This window comes from Myotis davidii, unplaced genomic scaffold, assembly GCF_000327345.1.
Source record: "Myotis davidii unplaced genomic scaffold, ASM32734v1 scaffold332, whole genome shotgun sequence".
NCBI lineage: Eukaryota > Metazoa > Chordata > Mammalia > Chiroptera > Vespertilionidae > Myotis > Myotis davidii.
This window is the reverse complement of record NW_006285779.1, coordinates 786,772-812,315: the sequence shown is the minus strand read 5'-3', so window position 1 is coordinate 812,315 and position 25,544 is coordinate 786,772. Positions and strand designations below refer to the sequence as shown.

At 41.5% G+C, this 25,544-nt stretch overlaps 1 protein-coding gene across 1 annotated transcript in view; it reads left to right on the top strand.

Annotated features, from left to right (window-relative positions):
* The window catches only part of SORCS3 (sortilin related VPS10 domain containing receptor 3), a gene marked incomplete at its 5' end in the record, with an annotated part of 527,180 nt that overhangs the window by 254,985 nt on the left and 246,651 nt on the right, over positions 1–25,544 (top strand). Inside the window, one exon of the mRNA XM_006756437.2 lies at positions 18,076–18,234. Coding sequence (XP_006756500.2) covers positions 18,076–18,234 — 159 coding nt within the window. The remainder of the gene's footprint in view (positions 1–18,075; positions 18,235–25,544) is intronic.

Below are 25,544 nucleotides of genomic sequence, written 5' to 3'. Positions count from 1 at the left end.
GTTTCTCAACCTTCTGACCCTTTAAATACAGTTCCTCATGTTGTGACCCAGCCATAAAATTATTTCCGTTGCTACTTCATAACTGTAATGTTGCTACTGTTATGAATCGTCATGTAAATAGATGATATACAGGATGGTCTTAGGCGACCCCTGTGAAAGGGTCATTTGACCGCCAAAGGGGTCGCGACCCACAGGTTGAGAACCACTGCTCTATAGGGTTCTATAGGAGTAGCTTTGGTAAGGGGAGACCGAGAATCTTGGGCAACTCTTGTTCTTAGGGGAAGGTCAAGGTTGTCCTAAAATGTCCAGTCTTATGGAGAAGGTAGATCCAAATATTTAAGTAACTGGTTTTCCTCTGACTCATGGGATTTGGTCTTGAAAAAGAAAAAAAAAACCTGTTAAGAAAACTCATGCTGCCAAGGGGAATCTCAAAAGGGATGTTGGGTAGTTGTGTGATTTCTAGGAAATGTGGTGGTCCTGTTCTTTTTTTTAAATATGTTTTTATTGATTTTAGAGAGAGAGGAAGGGAGAAGGATAGAGAGATAGCAGCATCGACATCAATCAGCTGCCTCCTGCACAACTTCTACTGGGGATCGAGCCTGCAACCTGGGCATGTGCCCTGACTGGGAATTGAACTGGGGACTTCTTGGTTCATGGGTTGATGCTCAACCACTGAGCAACACCGGCTGGGCATGGTGGTCCTGTTCTTAAAAGTTTAGAAGAGACGTGATTCACTCCATTGCTTGGAGTTTTGAAGGCTATCTGTCCACTGTTCATTATCCAATAATAAATATCATCGTGAAAGTCACCTTTAACACTTAAATATTGCTGGGACTTTATGGGATTGAACTGAATGGACTTCCATGGTATTAAAAAGTCATATGGGTAAGCTTTTATAACCCATGCTCCATAAAGCTGCATAAAGCAAGCACCTGCACACTATCCTTTAAAGTGAGAGCATTCAAGCATGAAATTTAGACATGAAGGGGCCTTTGCTTGTTAATTAAACCTGTTGGCAATGTTAATTTTTAAGAAATAGAAGAGGAGTCTTGAGGCAATTAGAAGAGGATTTGTTCCTGGGAAGATAGGACACCTGGAACTGTCACTTACATAAACAGGACATGTGGATTCTTCAGAGGCTGTAGCCCAAGCTGGATCTGGGATCCCAGGAAGAAAGCAGACCTGTAACAAGGTTCACTCACCAATAGTTGGCTGTGAGGTTAGTGTAGCTTTCTGACTATCCTAACAGTGGGGTTTGTGGTAAGTGTTTGGATCCACTGTATTCTTATTATTTTCCATTAAGCAGAGGGTTTATTTGGAGACCAGTCACTTTACAAGCTAGATGGGAATTAGTTTTGTGCTTACTAGTATTTTTAGATTAATATCTTCATCTTCATTTTGCTTGGCAAGCAAGGGAGAGGCTGGAGCCAATGAGTGCTGGCCATAGCTCTCTTATGTTATTTATTTTTTTATTGAGATATAATTCACATAACATAAAATTAACCACTTTAAAGTGAACAATTCAGTGTCGTTAAATATAGTCACAATATTGTACAACCACCACCTCTACCCAGTTCAAAAACATTTTCATCACTCCTCCAAGACCCATAATCATTAAGAAGTCACTTCCATCCCCCCTCACCCCCTACCCTCTGGAAACCACCAATTTGCATTCTGTCTCTATGGATTACCTATTCTGGATATTTCATATAAATGGAGTTGTAGAACATGTGACCTTTTGTGACCGACTTCTTTCATTTAGCTTGTTTTTGAAGTTCATCCATTTTGTAGCATAGATGCATGCTCCATTACTTTCTATGGCTGAATACTGTTCCATTTGCACAAAATATTCCTTGCTTTCACCCTGTCACTGGGTTTCTCCCCAACTGCTGGGAGCATTTCAGATAATTCTGATAATTCTTGACCATATGACTTGCTTTGTCCCATGAATGCAGTGAGAACAGGTGACATGTGCCCCTGTGAACAGAACCCCGATGAACCATCTCCAGGCTCTGCCATGACTCCTTTCCCTCGTCCAGGGGTTCTGCAGGGATAGCAGGGGCCACTCCTTCAGGCTGGGCTCATGAATGCAGGCAGCATGGGCAGGGCAGCGGGTCTTATAGCTTCCTCTGAAAGATACTAAATTGAACTCCAGGAGAGGGGGTGATGAAAAGATGGAGAAAAATCTCCCTGGCACTGGGGACTTACAGTGGTGCTATAATTTAATCAGTAAATTAAAGTAGCTGTGAGCTCTGCAAAGCGCTACAGAGTGGAGAGGGTGGAATCCATGGAGCTTTCTCAAAGGACTCTGGGTCTGGCTTAAAGGACAGCTAGGGTTTAGATGTGCAGAGTGTGAAGAAGAGCATCTGAGAAGAGGAGTGGCCTCAGCAGTAGCTTCAAGGTGGGGAAGTAGGATGTTTGGGGAAAGTGAGTTGCGTGATTATTTTCAAGAGCACAGGCACTTGGGGAGCACAGGGTTGGAAAGCTCAACTGGAGCCAGTGAGTGAAGGACATGACCTCCAGCTGGAGAGTTGGTCTCTGTCATCTGACTTTATATCCCTTAAATCTGACTTTAAGCAGGGCACAGTAATGGATGGCTGCCCCACCGCTCTTTCTTGTGCTTTGAGGATTGGACCCATCCTTTTACAACAGTGGTTACCAATCTTTACATCTGTACTTTCTACATCTCGGTCTGGGTGACCCCTCTCCTTCCACAAACTGACTCTCTGCATTTGCCCTCATCTCAGTTGAGAATAACTGTTCTCAGATGCCATGGGGAGCAGAGGGGAAGAAAGGCCCTGATATTTGCTGAAACCAAGAGGTTTCCAAACATTTACTTGTCTTTCTCCTCTAAACCCTCTGTGGTGGTGTGGGAGTGCAATTCCTCTCCGGATTTTACAGTTGAGAAAAACGGAAGCTCTGAAGGCAAGGAGCTAACAGATGGGCTAATAAATGGTGGGTTTGAAGCTTGTCTTGCTCATCTTTGTACCCTCATGTCCATCCTGGAATGTGGCACACAGAGCCTCGGTGAGTGAAGGTGAGCGATTGAGCACATGGCTACGTGATAAAGCAAGGTCTGCTGATGCCCAGTCTCAAGGTGATGAGATTTTGGGAGATGGGTTTACTCCAGGACTCTCTTTACCCCCACAGACACTAAAATACCCTGGAGCTTTGGTGAGTGTGGACTGGGACTAAGGTGCCACAGCTCTGGTTGAAGTGAGGGGTGTGGACTCTGTGAGGGTCCTGAATGGAGTTGGCTCAGCTAAGAGAATCTTCCCATTTGCCTCTTGGCCTGCTTCTCTGCTCAGACTCCTGGGTACAGGGAAGTCTGTAGGCTGATCCTCCTCAAGTACATTGTCAAGGACGTGTTCTGGCCCTTGGCTGTGGGATTAGAGTTTTTTGAAAACCCTAACTTTTCTAGGGGGGAAAAGTGAAGAAAGCAAGGTAAATGTAATTTCCTTTTTAATATAGATGGTCATTTAATCTAATATTATAGGAAATGATTAGATCTTAAAAACCTATAAATTACATTTGACAACTCTGGTGCACTCTGCTTTCCCTGCGGGCAGTTTCACAGGGCAACCATGGCCCGGGAGAGGAGCGCTGGGAGTGCACTTTGTTTATTGGCTCTTAATGAGAAGCCATTCATCTAAATCACCGCGGGGGTGGAGCCTTTGCAGAGCTGGGGGATCAGAAGTGACAGTTGTACCTTTTGACAAATGTGCTGCTCCATCCTCCCAACAACAAAAAGTTTGTGATGGTGTGTGTGGCATTGTTTTCTTCCTTACACACTTAGAGCAGGCCCTGGGGCAAAATGGAAAGCTTCCACCTTTGAGTACCTCCATCCCTCACCCCTTCTGTCTTTCCTCTCCTGTCTCTTCCCACCCCCAGACTGAGGTGGCTGGAGCTCCCCATTATGCTGTTATTGGAAGGCCTCTTCTCTGTTTATTACTGTTATTGTGACACTCTTATTCCTGCCTGAATGGGGACCGCCTGGCACAAGATGATGGGTCATTACAGAGAGCACCTGCCTGACAGAATTGGCACCTCTCCTCCTCCTCCCCTCCCCTCTGCTTCACGTTGAGAGAGCAACACCATGCAACCACAACACCCTAAAAACCAAAAGGAAAAAAATACACATACATATGGCCTTTTCTTTGGGGATAGTGGCTTTACTTTTACAGCTGAAAGGATGAAACCAAAGGGGATGGTTGGTGACTAGGGCAGGACAAGAGGCACCTGCACAAAGACCTGCCTTGGTCTTTCTCTTGCTGTGTCCTCTCTCTCCTTTGCTATGTCACCAACACAGAGTGTAGCAGGAAGAATGAAACACTCAATTGTGGAGGTAAATTTCTGACTTTGAGCCCAGTTTTAACAGTTGGGAATCAGCTGTGACCTCCCCTAAGTCACTCAGTTCTGGCTCTGGTGGCTCTTTGCCTATGGAAGGACACCTGGTAGGCAGAATAATGGCTTCCCAGATGTGTTCTAATCCCAAGAATCTGTGAATATGTTAACTTACATGGCAAGGGGCTATTAGAGTTCTAGATGGAATGAAGGTTGTTCATCAGCTAACATTAAAATAACCCAAGCGAGCCATTTTCATTCCAAGAGTCCTTAGGCCAGTGATGGCGAACCCTTTGAGCTCGGCATGTCAGCATTTTGAAAAATCCTAACTTAACTCTGGTGCCGTGTCACATATAGAAATTTTTGGATATTTGCAACCATAGTAAAACAAAGATTTATATTTTTGATATTTATTTCATATATTTAAATACCATTTAACAAAGAAAAATCAACCCAAAAAAATGAGTTCGCGTGTCATAGGTTCGCCATCACTGCCTTAGGACGATGGGAAAGGGGAGAAGCAGAGCCAGAGGGATGTGATCTGAGAAAGACTGGACAGGCCATTGTTGGTTTTAAAGATGCAACGGGGCTGGGAGCCACGGAGTAAGAGCAGCCTCTAGAAGTAGAAAGAAAACAAACCCAGAAATGAGATTCTCCCCTAGAGCCTTTAGGAAAATAATGCAGCCCTGCAGACATCTTGATTTCAGCCCAGTGAGACCCGTTTTGGGCTTCTGACATCCAGAGCTATAAGATAATAAAATTATGTGTGTGTTGTTTTAAGCCATTGGACTTGTGTTAATTTGTTTTCACCAACATGAAACTAAGACAGTGGGTAATCACACCAGCCTTACTTTCCCCAAGGAGCAGAGTGAGGATACAAGACTTGGCCACTATGCCATACAACGCAATTCGCCTGGAGGTGAAGGTATGAAGAGCAGGTGTCCCGAGCTGGGGGTAGAAAGCACAGACCAAGGGCCTGCACAAAATGCCAGGGTCTGCCCCACTCTTTGCACGTTTCATTCCTTTTCATCTGTACTCTCCCTGGGAGCGAAATGTCTCTCCCCTGGGGGAAGGGAATCAGTGCATGAGTGCTTTCATTTCCTCTCCCTGGGATAGTTCCTGTGCTGGTGAAATGACTGTTGGTACAACCAGTTATTACAGCTTGGCTTTTCTGTGGACCACTGGACCAAAGGGCTGTCCCTCAGAAAATTGCCATCCTCCTTGTTTATTGTTGTTTGTGTTTTTATTTGTTAATCCTCACCCAAGGATATTTTTTTCCATTCCTTTTTAGAGAGATTGGAAGGAAGGGAGATAGGGGGAGAGAGAGAGAACATCAATGCAAGAGAGGCACATGGATTGGTTGCCTCCCACATGCACCCTGACCAGGGCTGGGGATGGAACCTGCAAGTCAGTACATGCCTTTGACTAGAAATCAAACCCCCAACCCTCTGGTGCGTGGGCCGGTACATAGGCTGACACTGTAACCACTGAGCCACAATGACCAGGGAGCCATGCTCCCTGTTGATCATGTCTAGCATTTAGCTCTATGGGAGCCCATCCCTGCCACTCAGAAGTGGGAGCTGTGACTGGGGTTGAGGAGTTGAGTTTAACCCATGTTTGCATGACCATCATTCTTACTGGGCAAGGTGGTGTTCCCAGAGTGTAGTGACCTTGCTACTAATGCCCGTGAAGTTCCAGCTGCGTACTCTCTTCCTGTTAGACCAGGACAAGCATATTTCCAAGCTTATTTACACCCTTGTTTGGTTGCCTCATGATGACCTCAAGCTTGTTTGGCCTCTCCTAACTACATAATCCTTCCCAAATATCGAAGTTTAGGTCCCTGAAAATTCGCTAGGTTGACACATAATGCAATATACAGATGGTGTAACACAGAACAGTACACTTGAAACCTGTATAATCTTATTAACCATTGCCACCCCGATACATTCAACTTTTTAAAAAAAGAAAATTGCCTAGGTTGAAGGCTTCTCATATGAAGAATTTAAGGTTCAGTGGGAAAATAGGATTAGCCGATGAATTTCTGAAAGCCTTGTCCCCTTTTCTTAATGTTCACTAAATGAAATACCAATGCTGGCACACTAAATAAATACTGTATCAGTAACAACCTTCCATTCCTAAACTAGTCATAATGGGCACTGTGCAATTAATTTCCGTTTCCCATCTCTTGGGCACCAGGATCTTTTCAGGACCTTCCTTGCACGCAGCGTCAGCAAGATGTTTATACATTAGGTTTGTTGTGCAGTAGATAATCTGTGTGCTGGTAAGCAGTGTTTCTTTATCTCTTCATGTGGTCACTGCCTTTCTGGTTTTAGGATTTGAAGGCAGTGCCTCTTAACTCTGAGGTCTCACTGGGGTCCCCGATGTGCTTAGTAGCAACGTGGGTGCCTGAAAGAGCAAACGCCTTGGATGAGCTTGAGTCAACTGATTTGATATTTCTCAAAACCTTTCCCAACATACCTGGTTAGTATCAGGGCCCATGACAACATTGTACCAAAGCCCATGCCTTCCGCCCACCTAACCTGTGTCTCAGCACCCCCATCTGTGTCCTGAGTACATGTCTGGGTTCATGTTGTTCTTTAGTGCTCCTGTGGAGAAAGACAAAGCAAACAGACCAAAGTCTGAACTCAAATCACCACAATATGTTAGCAAAAATTCAACAAAAGAAATGAAAATTACATCCAACCCAATTCTGTAGATTTCATTTATTTTCTTTTAAATATGGCACTTTCCACCGTCCCCCCCCCCCTTCTCTCCTAGGGTTAGACTTGCTTTGTAAAAATATTGGAAATAAACATCTTGCTGAAAAATAATATGGCCATCAATTTATTGAGTTTGTCTGTATGAGACTTCCATAAAAGAGAACTGGAGGAGGCAGAGGGGCCGCTGCCCTAGGTGACAATGACCACCCGTGGGGCCGGTGATGTCTGAGCTACCAACTGCTCTTCCTGAGAGGAAACTCACTGGCCAGGGCAGTGGTAAGCCACGAATCTAACTCATCGATTATTTGGACAAGCAAGCCTACTTACCCTCGAGTGACCTTCACTGAGCCCAGCATGTGCTTCACTGAGCCCAGCAAAGAAGATCAGAGGATGTGGTATCACTGAAGTTCTCTTCCTTTAAGGAACTTGATATCCCAGTGGCAAAGTGAGATGAAGACAAGTGAAACAAAATATGACCCATATTGACCCATTTTCAAAGATGTTAAACATTTCAGAATCATATCGTCTCACATCACATTCAATTTGTGATAACAAATGTGCTGGTGAAAGGCAGAGATTGTTCTGCTGGAGCGTTGAGGAGACTTCCTGGAAGGGAGAGCATTTCCATGGGCCTTGATGGAGGGTGTAGCTGGGGGGGATGCTGGCCTTTCTCGGTGGGGCAGGAGCCTTGTCAAAGATCAGAATGTTAGGCATAGTGATTTGAAAAAACTTTTAGGGGATACTTGGCAAGAGCATATGGTTGTGTTTTAGTAGTCAAGCCTGAGCTCAACATGGGACCCCCAACTGAAGTGCCAGGCTTGGTTTCTGTGCCAGGTAGAAGGCGCTAGAGTTTCTTGTGGAGGGGAAATGCCATGATCAGGGCTGGGCTGGGGGAGATCTATCCCATGAAGTGTATGGGGGCGGGGAGCCCGCAATGTTTGGAGATGGGAGGGCAGGATGTCCGAGATTTCTACTCCACAGGGGAGGACCATAATACCATTTTCTGAGTTTGGAGATGCGCTTGCTGTTGTATACGTTAAGGTCCCCTCACCACCCTTCCTTTACAGGACACCTGTCCTGCTTTCACAATGCAGTTTTCATTCAACTTGTTTTTCCAAAGCAGGCAACAGGTTAGCATAACCTTTCTGAGTTCTCAAAAGAGTTAATGGGAAAGTGTGTCTGTAGAGAGAGAGAGAATAAATATGGTTATAAAGGTAATAACTGCTCATTGCACATTTGTAGAATATGTGGGAGATAACAGAAAAATGTAAAGATAATGACAAAATTTCTCATGATCTTGCCACACAGTAACCACTTTTATCAGCGTGGAGTAAGTTTATTTATGTAAATACAGACATAAAATGTAAACAATTTTAACAAAATTGAGATGCTGCTGCTTGTGTTTTAGCCTGCTTTTTATGCACAGTTTACACATGATTATTTTTCATGTGTCATACAACCACTTGAATTCAGACTTAATGGATGCATAATATTCCGTTGAATGGAGGTAGCCTGCTTTTATTTAATCATTCTATCAGATATTTGTTTTCCCCCCCATTTTTTTATCATTATAAATAATACTGAGATGAACATACAGGTGGATAAATCTTTTATTGGGTCCCTGATGGTTTCTTTGGACAAATTCCTAGAAGAGAAATTGCAGGGTCAAACATATAAATATTTATAAGATTCTTGCTCCATATTGCCATCTTGCTTTCCAGAACAGTCATGCCAATTCCTACTCGCAGCAGGACTGTCTGCATACTGCACGCCGCTCCCTTTGCATTGCTCACTACCATCCTCTGCGCTGCTAAACTCGACAGCCAGTTCTCAGTATTTACCCTACTTAGCTGTCAGTTGCATTTGACACATTGGACACTCCCTTCCTTGATATGCTTTCTTCCCTTGATTTTAAGGTTTCGAGGGCACTGCAGTGTCTGGTTGTCCTCCTTCTCATACTCTTTTCTGGGTCCCTTCTTGTCTCTTTGAAACTTAAACAGTGCACCAGAGCTCAGTTCTCCAGACTCTTTTCTGTCTATGGCTGCTGTCTCGGTGATCTGCAGATTCACATCTTTAAGTGCTATCCAGCACTGATGTGTTCTGAGTTCCTGTCTGCAGGTGAGCCCGATCTCCTGAAAATAGGCTTAGTACATCTATCGCCTGTCTACTTAACATTCCCTTTTGGGTGTCTAATAGGCACCTGGCCTTTTAAAAAACCAAATTCCGTATTTTTAAAGCACCAGCCTGCTCCTGCCAAGGGCTTTACTATCTCCTAAATGCTAATTCTGTTTTCCCAGTTGTTCAGGCAAAAAAAACCATTAGACAATTTGAGATATTTCCAATTTTTAATTATGATAAGTGACACTGAGATGAATGTATGGCTAAAAACATTTTAATAGATCTCCTCACTTTCTTCGATATCCTGCATCTCATCTGTAAGTAGACCGTTTTGACTGTTGGCTTTAAATACAACCAGAAAGAGACCCATTTCAGTATCTGGGCACTTCACCTTAGCTTGGGCCATCAGTCTCTCCCATCTGGATCCTAGCAGTAGCCTGCAGCTAATCTCTCTGATTCTGTCCCTCTATTCCCCACCTCCCACATGCTCTGTTCCACGAGAGTGACAGCCAGAGTGAAAGGATCAACATGCAAGCCATAGCCTGTCAGTGCCTCATTCAAAGCCCAAGGCTTTCCACATCATGTGGGATGAAGCCTGGGTGCTTACCTCACCCCTCATCCCCTGACCCCATTCACAATACTCTACCTCCTCACTCTGTTCTAGCTCACCTGACTCCTACATCCATTCCAAAGGCTGCCTTCTCATGAGGCCTTTCCTGGACTCCAGGACTCTTTTCTTCTTGCAGAACTAAAAGTCTATACTCATTAAAGGACAACTCCTCATTTTCCTTTCCCGCAGCCCCTGGCAACCATCATCCTACTCTCGGTTCCTATGAATTTGACACTAGTTACCACATAAGTAGTAATTATATAGTAAGTGGAAATTATACAGTATTTTGTTTGTGACTGGCTTATTTCATTTACCGTGATGTCCTTATTTCACCCATGTTGTAGCATGTGACAGAATTTCCTTACTTTTAAAGACTGAATAATTTCCCTTGTATATATAGACCACCTTTTTTACCTAGTCCTCCATCAGTGGGCAATTGGGTTGCTCCCATTTTTGGTTATTATGAATAGCACTATTATGAATGTGGGTGGGTGTACAGATATTTCTTTGAAGCCCTGCTTTCAATATTTTTGGGTATATATCCAGAAAAACATGCTGGAGCATATGCAATTTTATTTTCAATTTTTTGAGGAACCACATATTGTTTTCCTTAGTAGCTGCACTGTTTTATATTTCTACCAGCAGCGCACTAGGGTTTCATTTCTCAATATCCTTGCCAACACTTACTATATTCTCTGCTTTTACATCTCAATTGGTATGAGGTGGTATTTCATTTGTGGTTTTTATTTGTATTTCCCTTATGATTAATGATATTAAATATATTTTATGTGCTTTTTAGCCATTTACATATTTTTTTAGAAAAATATACATTCAAGTCGTTTGCCCATTTAAAAAATACTTTTGTTGTTGTTTAGTTGTTTTTGTATCATTTAATGTTTTTTGATTGGCCTCAATGATTGTTGCTTTACGGGTGATGCTTATGTTAAATTCTGAAGGACAAATAGATGTGATGGGTTGGAGGGGAAAGGCAAGGGTCTAAATCTGGCATGTATTAGTGGCAGTAGGTGAAAGAAGCTTGCATATGAGCATAAATATCAATGTACTATCTGTACATACAATGTATATGTTATTTATATATTTTCCCCATAGTAGTATATCTATATATATATGTATATATATGGTGACAAGGCTTCTCAACAGCAGCAATATTGACATTTTGTGTTGAGTAATTCGTTGTCCTATGCACTGTAATGTGTATAGCAGCATCTCTGGCATCTACCCACTAGATGCCAATATATCCCCCTCTTCCCCAATTAAAATGGAACAATTTAAATGTCTCCATACATTGCTAAATGTCCTCTAGAGGCAATTCCTCTTCTCACCCCAGTGGAGAATCATTGCTAGAGGACATGTTAGATTATTAAATAGATAGATAGATAGATGGGGTGTGTGTGTGGGGGTACTAGTATATTGTTATATTGTGATTTAAAAGTTTTTTATAGAACAGGCTCAACTTGTTAGTTGAATAAGTCACTATTCAACAATGTGTCAATTATGCCAATAGGTTTAAGGGTCAGCCTAAATAAAGAATACCTCTCTTACAATTCCTGGTCAGGACACATGCCTGGGTTGTAGGCTCCATCTCCTGTTGGGAGTGTGTAAGAGACAGCCAATCAATGATTATCTCTCATAATTAATGCTTCTATCTCTCTCTCCTTCTCCCTTCCTCTCTGAAATCAACAAAAAATACATTAAAATAAAGAAAGTGGGGAGAAATCCTTAAAACTTTCTAAGATTGCTTTAAAAAAATTAGGGGCACTATTATTCAAATTTTCCAGGAATTTCCTGCAAAAACATTGCAAGTAAATGAAAACATGGTATTGTACCATCCTTACATTGGTAAACTCTAATACTTGTCCATCTCCAATATGAGTTACAGCAGTTAATGTATAATGAATGGCCAAATACAGAGACTGCTTGTATGAGGTCCTCACTCCTAAGGCAGGGATGTGTTTAGTTGCTTCCTAGGTTGGAGCCTCCCTTTGAAGAGATGAGAGTGGTCATGTCAAGTTTTAATTGTGGTTTTAAAAAATCACATAATATGCAATCTACCCCCTCGACAAGCTCTTTCAATTGTACAGTACAGTGTTGTTAACAATAATGACAATACTCTACAGCCCATCTCTAGAACTTTAGCATTTTGCACGATTGAAGCTTCTTACTGTTACATAACACAAATTCAACTGAATAAATTTTGAAGGTACAGTTGGCTTTATTAAATGATTCATGAATTGGGCAGCATCCTATCTGGCAAGTAGAAAGTTTTTCAAAGGCAGAGAGGGGATGGACAAAGGAAATGATGAGCAATGAATGTGTTTTGTTTTTTTTTTATTCAAGGTCAACCTCCTCAGGCAGTGGTCGGCAAACCGTGGCTCCCGAGTCGCATGCAGTTCTTTGGCCCCTTGAGTGTGGCTCTTCCTCAAAATACCACGTGTGGGGGCACACGTTGAATGCGATTAAAACTTCGTGGCCCATGCGCAGAAGTCGGTTTTCGGCCTGGGCGAGTCTATTTGAAGAAGTGGCGTTAGAAGAAGTGGGGGGTGGACATATAGAGAGGATGAACGAAAGGAGATAGACGAAACAAGTGTACAAGATGAGTGTGGATGGGAGCGTTGGAAGGGGTCGACCTCAGTGAATGTACCTCAATCAGATTGAGGATGTTTTTAGCAAAGGCCAGCTTAGGAGGACCCTAATTAAGTTCATAATAATGTACCTACCTATATAGTTTAAGTTTAAAAATTTTGGCTCTCAAAAGAAATTTCAATCGTACTGTTGATATTTGGCTCTGTTGAGTAATGAGTTTGCCGACCACTGTCCTAAGGGGACCAGAAATGGTGTGTCAGGGGAATCACCTCCTAGTGCTGACTAGGAAATTCTTGGTTGGTTGGCTAAAGGTCACATTCCTGGGGGAGGTTGAAGCTGTAATTGGGGTAGGTATTAGGTCTTAGTTTTCTGACACAGGGCCTTAACACAAGTGACTCCGTTTTGGGCCTGTTGTTCCTTTTTTAATAATACCCATGGAACAGCAACTTCCCTTTTCCCTCCCCACCCATCTTTTCCGTTTTAATCCCCAAAGCTCAGGGATGATGGGAGTCAAGAGGGAGGCAAATAATCCCCAAATCGCTTCTAGTTGTCTCCCACCTGCTGGGCATGTCTTCTGACTGCAGTTGGACTCTTATCCTGGGCGATTGAAAGATAAAGTTTAATGTTTGCTTAGGAGTTGTGGGCCTGTGTTAAGCTGTTTTAATCAGCATTTCATTTAATTATCTTAACAGCACTGTGAGTTAGATACAATTATTATCTGCTTTTTTAATAGATGAACTAACAGATTGGGGAAATTGAATAATATCCTTATGTCTACACGTAAAATAGCCGACTGAGATTTGACCTCAAGGCACCTGCCCCCAGAGTCTATACCACTAATAATTCTGCTAACCCATATTAGAAATACTCCTCTCCCAATACATGCACACACCCACTGCAGTTCTTATGTCAGGAAAAGCTGGATAAAAGACCAAAGCAAAATGAAGTAAAAGAGAAAAAAAATGAAACAAAAATTTCCAGTGGGAGCTCTTTAAAACCATGTAAGTACAGAACTCGCAGGCATCGCCAGAGGGTTTCTATCCATATGAAAAGGCATGGGTTGTACATTCCTTTGTTTCTGTAGAAACAAGTGATCATAACATTGACATGGGTCACACAACTACTTCAGAAATTCAGTCCACAGACATTTAATTTGCGCACAATTTTTTTTAATTCAATTTGAAATATTCTAAGAAAAGGTGGGCGTTTCCCATTTCAGCACAGTCCTCCCCAATCCTTGTCTTATTTTATCTGCTTCACTTATTATTTACCTGCTTTGCCCTCTTAAGCATTTGTGTTCGAAATCCCTGCTTAACAAACAACAGAAACATGGGTGGTTATGAGATGGTTTTCTTTATATCTATAGTATGTTCATATGCAGCACACACATGTTATCTTGAGACAACTTCTGAGGAGGCATTTGCTCTCTTATTGTATTTATGTTAATATTGTGGTCTCTTCCTTCTCCTTCTTTCCTTTTTGAGCACTGACATTACATTTTTTTTATTCCTATTATTTAATTATTTGTCTCCTCTTGGCCAGGGGCAGATATATGTCAGAGAAGGAAAGAGGCTTAAAAAAAATCTTTATTGCCCTAGCTGGTTTGGCTCAGTGGGTAGAGCGTCAGCCTGCGGACTAAAGGGTCATGGGTTTGATTCTGATCAAGGGCACATGCCTGGGTTGCGGGCTTGATCCCCAGTGGGGGATGTGTAGGAGGCAGCCAATCAATGATTCTCTCTCATCATTGATGTTTCTATCTCTCGTTCCCTCTCCCTTCCTCTATGAAATCAATAAAGATATACTTTAAAAAAATCTTTATTGTTGAAAGTGTTACATGTCTCTTTTTCCTTCCCTTGACCTCTTCTAGCCCACCCCACCCTCCACCCCAGGTGTTCATCACCCTATTGTCTGTGAGCTGCTTTTTTTTTTTCTGGTGTGGATTTCTTATTAAAAATATATTTTTATTGATTTCAGAAAGTAAGGGAGAAGGAGTGATAGAAACATCAATGATGACAGAAATCATTGATTGGCTGCCTCCTGCACGCCCCACCCAGGGGATGGAGCCCACAACCCGAGTATGTGCCCTAACCTGGAATTGAACCGTGACCTCCTAGTTCATAGGTCAATGCTCAGCCACTGAGCCATGCCACCTGGGCTGGTGTGGAATTCTTAGAGATGCTTAAAGAAAGAATGAAAAACTTCTCTGACTTCTGTCCTTTGGGAAAGATAAGGTTTTGAGGTCCAGTGAAGTGTTAGTGTACATACGAGGAGGTGGTAGTGTGTGAGTTGATCAGAGGAGGTCAAAGTCAAGTTGCTTTTCTCCTCTGAGCCTCACTTACCAAAAGGCAAGTGATGATATTTCACATAATTCACACTCAGTTTTGATAAAAGATCCAGTAAAGTGCCCAACATTTTGGAAATCCAGCACGTGTAGATTGCCATTCCTCTTCCTTTTAATCTTCTCAGAAATGAGGATTATATACAGACACTGCCAGTGATATCAAAGTATATAAGAGGATTTCTGATGAGAATGTCAGGGAAAGGTTGCAATAAAAATGTACTCTTGCCAATAAAAGCTCCCTAAAACCCCCACACAATGTCTATATGCCTTGTATATAAACTCACTTTTGTGTGTGCGCTCCCACATCTATGCTGCATCTGTGTCCGCGTAAGGCTATGTGTGCACGCATGGATGCGCTATTTGTGTGCGGATCGCTGTGTTTTGTATGCAAGTGAGTGCACAGGAAGAAACAGGGCTGGAGGAAGAGGATACATGGCAGTAGCTACTTGCTGGTAACTCTTATTCAGTGTACTGTAACTCATGGCAAATAAAATAAAGTTTGTTTATGACGTTGGTCTTATCTCCTAATTAAAATCATAGGCTTGCAGCTTCTTTATACCTGCATAAAAGAAGCAGTGTAATTTCTCTGCACCAGGGGGAAAATTATGTCATTGCCTGTTAGGGAACCCATCAGTACACCATGTGAAGCAAGCAAGGGCCCTTACGCAAGCCTCATTCTCAACGAGTAGATTTGCCCTCTCACACTCTGCAAGGAGCATGAATCTATCCTCTGAGGTTTCCTCAAGGGCAGCAGGGGTGCATTTCAAGTTGTCCTACGCCATCAGAGTGCCAAAGGAGGAAAAAGTTCTTCTATCTCTGAATAACTCATCTAGAATATTTCCCCTCCATCAGCGGTTTTCAACCAGTGTGCCGCAGCACACTGGTGTGCCGCAGAATTTGCAAAACATGCAAGACCTGACTATTTAGTCAGGGCCACTGGCCTCTTTTCCCTTAGATTGTCAAATTAAAAAAAAAAATGACAGCAGCCAACGTAACAATAGCTGCCCAGTATGAATAAATCAAAATTATACCTGTTTTTTTTTAGATCAGCAAAAAATATATTTTAGTAATTACTTATGTTTGCTACAAGATGAAAAAGGTTGGAAATCCCTGCCCTAGATTATTCACACACGAATGGAAAAAGGTTACATAATGCATCCATTTCTTTAAAATTTGCTGATAACTAGTAATAACTTATTTCAATAAAGCCAAAGCAAATATTTGAAAGAAAGTAAGCTGGTCTTGGAAGCTGTAAGGAAATAAAAGAAAAACAAACAAACAAAAACAAAAATGAATCGTAGCAGTTAAAGGGATTGAGTTTGTTTTAAAGCTTAATTTATTATATGAATATATGCTATGCTAACATTTTAACAATCATGCTAAAATAAATACTTTTATTTTATAAGGTACGGAATTGTTTTTGGCTTTATTTTGTACTTTGGGCCCCATGATTCAGACCATGTGTAGAAGTATCTCCAACAACTGGTGGTAGTTTAGCCAAAGACAGGAAAAAGTGTAAGAGGAAATAAGCTTACTTTCTTCTTCGGTCATTCAGCAAACATTAGGAACTCAAAGGAATCAGGATAATAATGGTGAAGGTTCTATGTTACTAATGAAGCCAGATGTATAAGCAGTGGGCATGTTATGCCAGGTTATGATAAATGATAAGCCATTGAATGGCTTTAAGTAGGGATGTGAGAATCAGGAAGACCGTTCTGGCCACAGTATACAGAGGGAATTGGAGGAGGCAAGGTAGGTACAGTGAGATTGGCTAGTGATGTTTTACAGCAATCCAGTCCAGAGGTGATCACGTTTTGGACTAAGGCGATCACAATGGGTAGGGAAACGATAGATCTGATTCAGGGCATTTAGTAGGTGAAATACATAGGCCTTAGAGATGGATTTTAGGATGTGAGTGGAAAAGAAGAGAGAAGGGTGAAGACCTGTGCTTACTACCTGACTATAGTTATACACAGGTTGCTTCATATGAATGGTTGGTTGGTAGAAACACTTGCTGAACCAGGCAGGGAACACTGGGGGAATAATCGACTGGGATGAGGTACACTGTGGGGAATGTTGAGCTTGAGGTGCTTGGAGAACATCCAAATAGAAGAATCTACCGGGAAGCTAATTTTTCAAGTTTAAAACAAAGAGAAGGAGACCTCAGATTGAGATTTAATTTATGAGTTGTCTCCAGAAAGATGGTAATTGAGGAAAAGTAATGAGAGTGGAAAATGTCACTGAGAAACAATGTGTTGAGTGAAAGAGAAGAGGGTCAAAGGTGAGGGTTGAGAAATGGTCATATGATAAGGATAACAGAAAGTTAAATATTCAAAAGAGACTAAAAGAAAGACCAGATGACATGATGCAATAGAAGTACCTGGAAGAAAATGCTTCAAGAAAGATGAAATCACCGGTGGTATCAAAGATTCACAGGAGTTTAACTAAAGGAAAGATCTGAGTGCCTAGGTGTGTCTATTGGATTTAAGTACTAGAAAGGCAATAACACCTGTAATGGGACCAATGCTATTGAGTTACCATAAGTAGAAGCCAAATCACACATATTGGAGGGGGATTTTCAGTAAGTATCAAAAGGTGAGTATTAATCATAGCTACCACTTGTCAAGATTATTCATTTTATCAAGTGCTTGAAGGCAGTTTGGGTATCATCAGACTCAATTATTATTGTAGAAACCAAAGCCTTTCCAAGGTGACACGATATGAAGGGAGGAGTGTTGAGATTTGAGCATGTTTTCTCTGATGTCAAAGCCGATACTTCCGTCCATTTGACTTGGGGATGACAGACTTCTTGAGCAGCAAGTATTTCCTCAAGGTCCTTTGGGGATACGTGCTTTGGAAAATGTTGAGAACAAAGGGATCATGAAATCACTTAAAGCAATTGAATCACTAAAATAATTATGAGAGAACAAAACAGGCAGTGAGATTATAGAGGATCCTCTTCATGAGTAAAAAGCAATAAAAGCAATAGTTTGATGAGGAGTGACATGGAGAAGTGAGCAGGGAAGAGGTGGCCGGGAGGTGGGATGGCCCCAATGTCAGGGACAGAGGACCACAAGACTATGTTCCCAGGACTTAAAAAATAGAGACATAAAAAAATGAAGCCTTGTTTGCATGTAAGCCTAACCTTGCACAATATTTCAGCTCAATTCAACAATGAAGGACTAAGTGAAGGAGAAAAATACCAATATTTTATATTTTAGATAGATCCCAGATGGCCCTTTCTGTGCCAAGTACAGATGACTGTATATTTATGCTTTAATTTCTTGTATTTATTCTCTCCCACTAACTCTATATTTTCTCCTCTCTTCTCTGTTTAGATCATGCTTCTCAGTGATCCTGAAATGGAGAGCAGCATACTGATCAGCTCAGATGAAGGGGCGACCTATCAAAAATACAGGCTCACCTTCTACATCCAGAGTCTGCTCTTCCATCCCAAGCAAGAGGACTGGGTGCTGGCCTACAGTCTGGACCAAAAGGTGAACAAATACTGTTTTCATTCACATCTTGTCACTCAGGTACCACTCGTTGAAAAGCACTTGTTTATTCCATCCAGATTTTGGAAGGGTCTCCGTGGCATTTCATTATTCCAAGCAAGTTGATTTTGTCTTCAGCAACCAACTTCCCTATCTACTCTTAAGTATCAAAATATGTGGAAGTTATCTTTTATTTATTGGCAATGCTCTTCATTATTTCACAGGTTCAAGATAGTTTTCTATATAACTTTATTCATTTGACCTTTAAAACAACCTTATGAGATAAATAGGAAATGTGTATTCATAATAATTGTGTAGTGACTGTAGTACACACAGGTGTTCAGATGCACCCAGCTAGTAACTGGAGGAGCCAGGATTTGAAAGCATATTTTCTCACCTTTATAGCACCAGACATCAGCACAGTGCCTGGTACTTAATAAGTGCTCAGTAAGTATTTGATAATAATATTAAATGGCTGAATGTATAAATGCTATGGGAACAAACCCTCTAGAGTTGATCAATCTATACTTAAGAAAATGGACTTTAGATGATTCCTCTTCATATTTCCTGCCATCCCTAGAGCCTTAGTACTGTGATTGATGTCAGTATAATGTTATGGAATCAATTAATGAAAGGAAATAGAAAATTCCAAGCACTGTCTTGCATAGAGAGATCCATGGGAATAACCTTCATTGAAATAGTTTCTTCTCTTTGTTCTTTCTTAAATCCTGAAATAGTTGCTGATCAGTATATATTACAATATGTGGTTATAAATGTGAGTGTGTGGGAAATGAGTGTGTGTGTGTATACATGTGTGATGTCAGCACCTTTAAACAATAATTTCAACATAACCTTTATCTCTCTCATTCATGGAGCTTCGAGGTGGGCGTCAGGTGCTTAATGCAATCCCTTAAGGACACCCACATGACATTTGCAGAGCAAAAGCCATTGCAAATACATTCTTTCATGGCATCAAGTGGATATTGTATGAAAGACTTAGCCAAATGTCAGATACTCTGTGAGTTTAGATGCTTAATATATTCAGGAACTTTGAAGCTATGTTGAAATAGAAAGAACTTACTAAGATGATGTTAAATGGCTAGATGGTAATTTAGAAGAAGTGCAGAACTCCTAAACCATGTTTTTATTTATATGCAGACAAGCTAGATTAGAAGCAACAGGCATCTCATGCCAAGAGTCTGATGAACCAAATGCAATGTGTCTTGTGTGTATCTAGATGGAGTATCCTTTCTCTCCATCACTGCAGCGCGGAGAACATTCGGGCATTGATCAGGAAGTATCCACCCTTGTGGACAAAATGCATTCAAAACACTTTCAGGCTCAGTGGCTGCTTCTTCACTTAGTAAAAATATTTGGAAATGTGGCCATGTTGTTGATGGATGTTCCTAGCCACACTGCACATTTCTGGATGGGTGGTCCCTTAGGTACTCTTGCTTGTTGGCATCTTTTTTGTAAAGTGGCTGACTATTCTTCAGGCCCATAAAGTTTCTAAGCGGTGCCCTGCCATTCTTTTAAATAAATGGTGTGAAGAGGCAGATGATGCCTCTGGAAATATTTGCAGAGATGACATAAAACACCCAGATCCAGTCATCCAAGTTTCAGGAGAGTTTTTCTTTATTTTGGGGTAATTTATCGGTTTAGAGTCAAGGAGGGTGATGCTGTACAGCAGCAAATGAAGATGTAAGGGTGGTTAAGATTGATGTACAATTGTCTTGTTTCAGACGGGAGCCTTCTCTGATGTGCATGCACTGAGGCAGCTGGTTGCTTCTAGAGAAAATGAAAAGTGCTAGTGGGAAGGAAACAGCAGCACGAGAGGGAGGTGTTTGTGTTTCCATTATTGTGCCTTTGATGCAATGCATCAGCAATTTCTTTAGAATCGGTAAGGCTGTCTCATTCTGTTGTATGTATTACAAAAGACATAATTGAATGATATTTTAAACAGGCCATATCCAATTGCTTCATCTTCCAAATTGCTACCCTGAACCTGCAGGAGACTTGGCAGGAGATCTCACTTGGTAAAAACACTGCTGGAGAACTAAGGAAATACCTTCTGGATAGAACAGAATTGTATCTAGAAGTTGGGAGATGCACCTAGTGTTGTGTTAGTTAAGGCACATCATAGCAACCTTTGAGTCAACTGGGAAACATGGCTACCTTACCCTTGTCAAGGCCAGGGTGTGGGTTAAGGTCCAAGCCTTGCAACTTCCAAAGCTGCAACGGGGTGGGTAGGTAGGGTGCAAATGCACCTTGCACTTGACCCTGTAGGGGGCCATGCCTCTTCGGTTCTGATGTGTCCCAATGTAGCAAAGTCCTTTCTGTTTCCTGCTCAACTTGACTTGGGCTTTTGACCAAGTCCTTCCATTCTGACCATCCTCTGAGAGTCCCAATTCCTGCAAACTTCTGTGCCAGCTCTTGCATTTTAATAAAAGGACTCAGTACTTAGTGAAGACAAAAGATTATTTCTTGGGTATAAGAATCTTTGGAGCCAGGCTGGCATGGTTCAGTGGTTGAGCATTGATCTATGAACCAGAATATATATTCAGTTTTAAAGGAATCTTTGGAGATGCTTTATAAGAATTTCTGTGATTAAAAACAACCAGCAAAAGTAATAGGTTACTTTTCCAAATTGGAAATAAAAGAAAGAAAAACGCTCCTGCCCTCCCCACTTCTCCCCTCCTCTCTCTTCTCTCTTCCTTCCCCTCCTCTTCTCACCATAGTTCTAGAACATCTTTTGAGGGATGGCTGTTTACCAGTTATTTAACAGGCAGGATTCTTTTTTTTTGTTTTCATCAGGCTATTTCCTCACTGATGACTGACAGCTTACCTTGTGCTGTTTTAGATTAGCTGGAGGGCTCAATAATCTTACTAAAACTGAGAATTTTTGAAAGGTTTTGATATAGGTTTTGAGAACATTGAAATACTCTAAATCAGTGGTTCTCAACCTGTGGGTTGCCACCCCTTTGGCGGTCGAATGACCCTTTCACAGGAGTCGCCTAAGACCACCCTGCATGTCAGATATTTACATTACGATTCATAACAGTAGCAACATTACAGTTATGAAGTAGCAACGAAAATAATTTTATGGTTGGCTCACAACATGAGGAACTGTATTTAAAAGGCCAGAAGGTTGAGAACCACTGCTCTGAATAGATAGGTGCTACTCTCATCGTAGGCAGCCAATGTTTAAACACCCCTCATTTTGACAAAAGACTCAATGTATTTTTTTAATGTGCACGTGCTCATGTATTCAGGGATGCATACACCCTGGCACAGGGCCTTCCACCAGAGATGGGGGACTGAAAATAGCTATATTTCTGCATGAGAGGTGGGATTGCAAAGCTCTTTATTATCGTTTGTCTTCTTGGCAAAATGCAACTTTAACAAATACAGCTGGCTTTTGAGATCAGAGATGGGATTTCAGATTCTATTGTTTTTCAGACTCTTTTGGGCTGGACCGATGTGGCATTGCCAATCATTTCAATGTAAAATACACTTTCTAAAACACTAGTGCATTAATGATAGGTTGCTGTTACGGTAATTGAAGAGGTGGGTGTGCAGCTATGGTCTTTTTTGTGTGTTTGTTGTTTGTTTTTTTATCACAGCTACCAGCCAAGTTCAAAACCAGCTGAGGGCTTGACTAGCTGGTTAAGAAGCTGACGCAATTTTAGACATGGTCGCTGGAAAGACAGGGCCAGCTGTGGAGGTTCCATTCGGGCTTTGCTGCTTGGGTCCCACCTGGGACTACCACATCACACATGCGCAGAGCACGGCGGGGGGGCGGGGGGGATTAGAGTGTGTCTGGGTGGGGAGGGCTTGAAAATTCTAAAGGAAGTTTAAACCTGTACTTCTAGAATGCTGAATGAAAATGAAGCTGTTCCTTCCATTTAAATTCTCATATAAACCCTCCGATTAGAAATGTAATTGTATTCAGAGCCTCCAGGATTAGCAGGTGATGATAACTTTCCTCCGTAGCCATTGGCAGAAGCAGGTGTCCTGTCTCCCCACCTGGTGGGGATAAAAGCTGTTGGGGATTAACTAGGGATGACAGTGGTTTTTAAGCTTATCCCGCATGGAATACGTGTAGGACTGAAGGGCATTTTTTATTTAAAGAAAAACATTGCATTTCCATTAGGCCTTCTCCCATGCCTATAAAAACCATTTGTGTATCATTTAAGAGAAAACCAACCCACAGCCCCCCTCGTCTGTGATCAGTACAGTGGGATGTGCTATCGCCATCACCATAAAAACACCAGTTTCCATGAGGCCACTTTCCTGTGGGTGAAAACAAAATCAGTGGTCCAGGAATGTCTCTGTTCTTTATTAAGAAGGTGGAGCAACCTCTGTGTTATTCAAATATTCCTATTAATATATTTGAGCTGAGTTCTGAATAAAATAACTGGTTTAATGTGCTATTTTTAAATATATATTTGTATTGATTTTAGAGAGGAAGGGAGAGGGAGAGAGACATAGAAACATCAATGATGAGAGAGAATCATTGATCGGCTGCCTCCTGCACACTCCACACTGGGAATCGAGCCCGCAACCCAGGCATGTGCCCTGACAAGGAATTGCACCACGAAATCCTGGTTCATAGGTCAAACCTCAACCATAGAGCCACACTGACTGCCTAATGTATACTATTTACTTGCATCCAATGAGAGTGGTGTGGAACGGATCTCCACCCATGTCAACACTGTTGATGAGAACATTCGCTCAAGGGAACAACCTTCAGGAAAATTGTGCATCTGGTGGTCTTTGTCTTTGTAAGCCTGCTCTTTCTCTGTCACATCTCAGACTTTCTGTTCTCTTCTTCTATCTTCTAGGTGTCCATTTTGGTAACCTGGCACATTTCTTTTAGGGGACAGAGCAATTGCTCAAAGAATGGAAGATGCAGCATATATGTATACATGTATATATGTATGTGTGTGTTAAGAAGGGTACTCAGTACCTTCATCCAACAACATCTTTTTTAAAACAGTTAAGCTCTAATACATTCAGCCATGGCAGTATTTTGGTGAAGGAGCTGACTACAACTACTGCTTCCTGTGTTCTCCCACCTGCTTCCTGTACAGAGTGACCTTGTCTTCATGCATGCCCCATCCTTTGTGCTCGCACTGCTGCCCTGTGCCCCTAACTCTGACCCTCTGCTTGATCCTGACCTTGAGTTTCCAGTTTTCCAGGTGGACTCACGAATTCTTCTGCTTGGTTCTTCCTTTAACAGCTTTATTGGTTCTTGATCTTGTCTGCCTGACCTGAACATACCTTCTATCCTCCCGCCAGTCTCTGCCTTCATCTTGACCACGCACCCTGGTGAGATAGCACCTGGTCTTTGCTTGTGTGTCTTTTGATCCTCACTGAGTATATTTTTTTTCCATTGGGAGAGAGGGGAAAGGAAAGAAGGGGAGAGAGAGAGAAGAGAAGAGAAGAGAAGAGAAGAGAAGAGAAGAGAAGAGAAGAGAAGAGAAGAGAAACACATCGATTGGTTGTTCATCAAGTGCTCCGAACAGGTCTGGGGAGTGACCTGAAACCCAGGTACATGCCCTTGACTGGGAATGGAACCTGAGACCCTGCAGTGTGTAGGCCAACTCTCCAACCACTGAGCAACACTGGCTAGGTCAGCACCTTGAGAGATTGATCAGCTGCCTCCTGCACGCCCCCTACTGGGGATGTGCCCGCAACCAAGGTACATGCCCTCGACTGGAATTGAACCCGGGCCCCTCAGTCCACAGGCCAACGCTCTATCCACTGAGCCAAACCGGTTCGGCGAGCACCTGGCCTTTTAAAGCTGGGGGCAGTATTTAAATCTTTTAAATTAGCGTGTAATATACATGTAGGAAAGTGCACATTTCATGAGCTCAACGAATTTTTATAAACTGAGTGCATCTATGAAACCAGCACCTAATGAAGAACCACACAGGACAGGCACCCCAGAACACCTTTTGTGCACTTCGCTAGTAATTACCTTCTACACCCAGTGAGGCCACGTTGGTCAGGGTCATTATTAATGCCAGTGATTGATGACTAGCTAAACTGGTGCAGGAATTGACACAAGATGAATCCCTTGGAAGAAAGGTTGGAAGATAGCAAGTGAAGTAAGTGACAGAGAAGAGGAATTTTTAAAAATCTAAACATTAGAAGATTACACTAAAGTCAAGGTAAACATTAATGAGTGTTGAATAAGCACAATGAACTCAGAGAATTCATAAGGAAACTTTCAAAATATGCTCTAGTCAAACTAATTGAACATGTTTCAATTTTAAAAATGGTGCTATTTTCTGTAAAATAAGGAAAATACCCAATGCTGGGAACATTGTGGTGAAATTCATATTCTGAAATAGCACTGATGGTTGTGCAAATAGGTTTTCCTTCCTGGAAAACATCTTGGCAGTGTGTATCAGAAGACATACTTGTCTTCATAACTTTGATTCATTGGTTCAGTTACTCCACTTCTGGGACAAAAGCAATGAGAGAATACCACAGTGCTTTTGGCACAATGATATTTATCCAAGTCTTTCATCATAGGAAAAACTGGATCGAAACTTAGTGAATTCCCAATATAAGTGTCTTTAAATCATTCTTCATACATTTGTGAAAATATTCTGCAGCCATTGAAATGGTAGTCATAATGATTGTATAGCAACATGGATACATATTAATACCTGTTTAATACATAAGGGTGGGCAAAAGTAGGCATACAGTTGTGTGTTCATGAAACACAGAGTTTATTCTTTTATTTTTTTACTAATTATTGAATTATTTTCTATATACAAATAACTGTAAACCTGCTTTTGCCCCAACCTGTATATCTCTCATATTACATACCTAATATATATATAAATTCAAATGTAATACATACTAAATAAAGCAGTACTCTTTGAATATAGATATAAAAAATATAAGATAAAGGAAGAAAGGAAGCAAGGAGGAAAGAGAACATTTTTAAAAAGAAACAAAAAAATTTCCCAAATATTATCTGGGTTCTCTGATAAAATGATGGTATTAGGTTTATGGATTTTTTTCCATACCATTTGTTTTCCAAATTTTCTATTCTTTCATTAGATTACTTTTATAATTAAAAAAATTCTGAAAAGTAATCTACCATGCATGCTTATGTTCTGTCCTATGTATAAGGCAATGCTCTTAAAAAAGGTTTTAGGTGTTAATAGCATCAATTTAGGTAAAATCATTTCAAATTATTATTTAAATACCTTTTCAGGAGGTAATGTGGCATAGAAGAAAATTTCCCTGAACTGAGGATACATTGAGCCTGAGGTTTCTCTTTTCTCGACTTT